This window comes from Neomonachus schauinslandi, chromosome 12, assembly GCF_002201575.2.
Source record: "Neomonachus schauinslandi chromosome 12, ASM220157v2, whole genome shotgun sequence".
NCBI lineage: Eukaryota > Metazoa > Chordata > Mammalia > Carnivora > Phocidae > Neomonachus > Neomonachus schauinslandi.
In genome coordinates, this window is record NC_058414.1 from 14655459 (window position 1) to 14658974 (window position 3516).

Below are 3516 nucleotides of genomic sequence, written 5' to 3' on the forward strand. Positions count from 1 at the left end.
AGTAGTGCAATTGCTGGATCGTATGGTAGCTCTATTTTCAACTTTTTGAGGAACCTCCATACTGTTTTCCAGAGTGGTTGCACCAGCTTGCATTCCCACCAACAGTGTAGGAGGGTTCCCCTTTCTCCGCATCCCCGCCGACATCTGTCGTTTCCTGACTTGTTAATTTTAGCCATTCTGACTGATGTGAGGTGATATCTCATTGAGGTTTTGATTTGGATTTCCCTGATGCCGAACGATGTTGAGCACTTTTTCATGTGTCTGTTGGCCATTTGGATGTCTTCTTTGGAAAAATGTCTGTTCATGTCAGGGCTGAAGATCTTCCTTAGAGACAGATGCAGGGAATAAAGGGTAGCCTAATGGGTGGGGCTCTGGGTACCCCACACCCTCCACAACCAGCGAGGGGTCTGATTATTATATTTGGGTCCTGCATAAGATTTGGTATGAAAAAAGCCTCTACTGTATGGCATAACAATATTTAAAAATCATTGTTGTTGGGTCCCTTTTTATACTCATTCCAGCAGCATAGGAGAATAAATAGCTAAGGATGGATGCTCAGTATCTAGTCTCATGTACACATGCATTTTTTTTTCCAACAAATATTTACAAAGAACCTACTAAGTAGCAGCTAAAGTGCTTCCTCAATTTTCCAGGCTGGCTAGAATGACCCATGTGACAACCTGAAAATGGATGCCATTTTACCTCTCAGCTGGAGGGAAATGATTTGATAAGTTTGTGCATAACAACTCTGTAACATGCTCAGCATGTATTCCAAATAGAATTATCAAGAAATGACAAGCTTCCTATTTCCATCCACATATCACAGACCTAGATTTAGGCATCTGAATGATGAGAAATGTTAGCCATTTGTAATTTTAGTTCAAAAGATATTTGCTGTGTGCCAAAAATTGGTGGGGGAATAACTACAAGGAGGGACAAAGGCTGGTGCAGAGGGCACCATGGCTTGGGCCCTAAGTAACCAGAGGGAAAGTAAACCTACTGCTTGGAACTCTGTACCCTGCTTGTTAGAAAGAGGGTAGTGAAGTCTGCAAGGGAAGCTATAGCCAGGCCCTGCATGGGAGCAGAGGGGGCTCTGGGGCTCATAGTATGAAAAGGACCATGGACTGATGTGCTCCAGAACCTTCTGGCGTGTTCCAGCATTCTGCGGCTTGTATCCTCATGGCAAGATCTCAGGGCACAGCCGAGGTTCTGAAGCCCCCTGTTTTAGAATGCTGATTCAATTCCTGGCTTCTGGGCAGTCTTTTCTATGGAATGCTGACCAAGAGAGGAATATTCTCTTTACCTCCCTCTGAAGTAAACTCCTGTTTACTTGGGATGTTGGAAGTAGGGTGACCGACTTGTGCAGGTTTACCCAGGACTTGCTGGCTCATCCCAGGCAAACTGGGATGACCAGTCATCCTAAGGAAATAAGAGCCAAGTGAATAGAAGGGGTATTTCAGTAATAAACCATTGCAAAAGTGAGTGGCTTAAAACCACTCTCCTTTTGTTTACTCACCGCTCTGCCCTCTGCCGGGATCAGCTGGGCGGTTCTTCTGGTGTTACTGATGATTGTTTGCGTGGCTGCCTTTAGGCAGCAGGTCAGCCGGAGGCTGGGGTTTCCCATTTCCACGTGGCCTCTCTAAAGGGCTTTTCACATCAGGGTAGCTAAACATTCTACAGAGTGGCACAGGGCTCCCGAGAGTGCCAGGCCTGCCTGGCTTCTCAAGGCTTAGGCTGCAACTGGCACAGTGTCCTTCCAGTGTCCTTCCACCGTATCTTACTGCAAAAACCAGTCACAGTGCCACTGTAGTATCAAGGTGAGGGTACTTCGTAAGGAGTATCAAGGGGTAGTTCATGGGGGTGGGGGCTACACATGGGACAGTCTACTCCACAGGTGCAGTGGGATGCTCATTTGAATTCACAGGATTCAGGTGCCTGATTCACCTCTGACCTGCTTGCTGGGCCACCTTCACCTTCACAGTCTCAGAGAGAACGGAGTATGGATAGTTCCGCTATTGGCCAGGGTCTTCAAGAGCTCTGGGTGAGGTATACGACAAAGGTATCCCTATTATTCTTTTTTTTTTTTTTTTTTTAAAGATTTTATTTATTTATTTGAGACAGAATGAGAGAGACAGAGAGCACATGAGAGGGGGAAGGGTCAGAGGGAGAAGCAGGCTCCCTGCCGAGCAGGGAGCCCGATGCGGGACTCGATCCCGGGACTCCAGGATCATGACCTGAGCCGAAGGCAGTCGCTTAACCAACTGAGCCACCCAGGCGCCCTCCCTATTATTCTTGCTTCTGATCAGCGTACTGAGGAGGTGAATCCCTGTTAAGGTTGCCAGAAGGTTTGCACGAAGCAACAGGTTAAGAGGCCCAGGTCTTACAATGTTGAAGCGAGGCGGTAAAGGACCTGATTCTGCCAGGCAACACTCTGGGGAAGTAAATGTCGATGCTGGAGTATGGGCTCCGGGCACGAATTACACAGATCACCAAAGCACAGCATCTAGCTTAAAGGGACTGACCCTTCTCAACATACAACCTCCCTACCTCAGACCCCAAATCTCGTCTTAAAGTTTGAACCAGTGTGCGCCTTGGTTCCCTCTCTACTGCAGCTCTAACCCCTGAATTGACTTGGTTTCCCAGCCCCCTTTCCTCCGTTGGTGTGAGCCTCCCAAGGGCAGGACTGAGGCCCGGCTTTCTGGAACACACAGATGGGGAGGGGTGCACTCTCTGGACGAGCCCACCCCCCCCCCCCCCGTCAGAGCACCTCCAATGCTGGCTTCCCCACCACTCCGCCCCGCCCCCGCGCCTCTTTTTCTTTTTTTGCCGGAAAGAATGGGGCCCCTCAGCCTCCCCCAACACAAACTCTGCCTTGAAAGAACCGCGGAGCTGCCTCAGGGCCCTGGGACTGCTGCTTGGCGTCGTCCCCTTTCTCCTCCCGACCTCCTCTTCCACCACTGTGCGCCCTCCCTGGGCATTTTGACTTGGGGCTCCTTCCCTCTCTTTTTCTCGCCGCCCAGCCCCGTATCGCCGCCAGGCCCCGCGCGCCCCGCCTCCGCGCTGTCGCTTTAAGCCGGTCCCCGCGCTGCGCCCCTCCCTCACCCCTCCTGGCGCTCCTCCGCTGCTCCTCGCCGCCCCTCCCGCTCCTCCTCCTCTCCCGCTCCTCCTCCACCTCCTCCTCCTCCTCTCCCGCTAGTCCTCGCCGCCGCCGGCCCGCCGCCTGCTCCGCTCCTCGCAGGCTCCCGGACCCGCAGCCATGGCCGACATCAAGACGGGCATTTTCGCCAAGAACGTGCAGAAGCGACTCAACCGCGCGCAGGAAAAGGTCAGAGCGGGCGGCGGGGCAGGTGGCGGGGGCGCGGCGGCGAGGGCCGAGAGGGCTGGGGGAGCGGCGGAGGCCGGGCCGGGGCCGGGGGACGCAGGGACGCCCTGCCCGGCGCCGTGGCGGCTGCAGCGAGGCGGCCGCGGGCGGGGAGGCGGGAGCGCCGGGGCGCGAGGAGCAGCGGAGGAGCGCCA

General features: G+C 53.6%; 1 protein-coding gene across 2 annotated transcripts in view; it reads left to right on the top strand.

Annotated features, from left to right (window-relative positions):
• Positions 1-3174: 3174 nt before the first annotated feature.
• Positions 3175-3516, top strand: part of AMPH (amphiphysin) — a 299854-nt gene continuing 299512 nt past the window's right edge. For both annotated transcript variants that reach the window (XM_021703692.1, XM_021703694.1), the window contains exon 1: positions 3175-3325. In XM_021703692.1, coding sequence (XP_021559367.1) covers positions 3257-3325 — 69 coding nt within the window. In that variant the 5' untranslated portion in view covers positions 3175-3256. The remainder of the gene's footprint in view (positions 3326-3516) is intronic.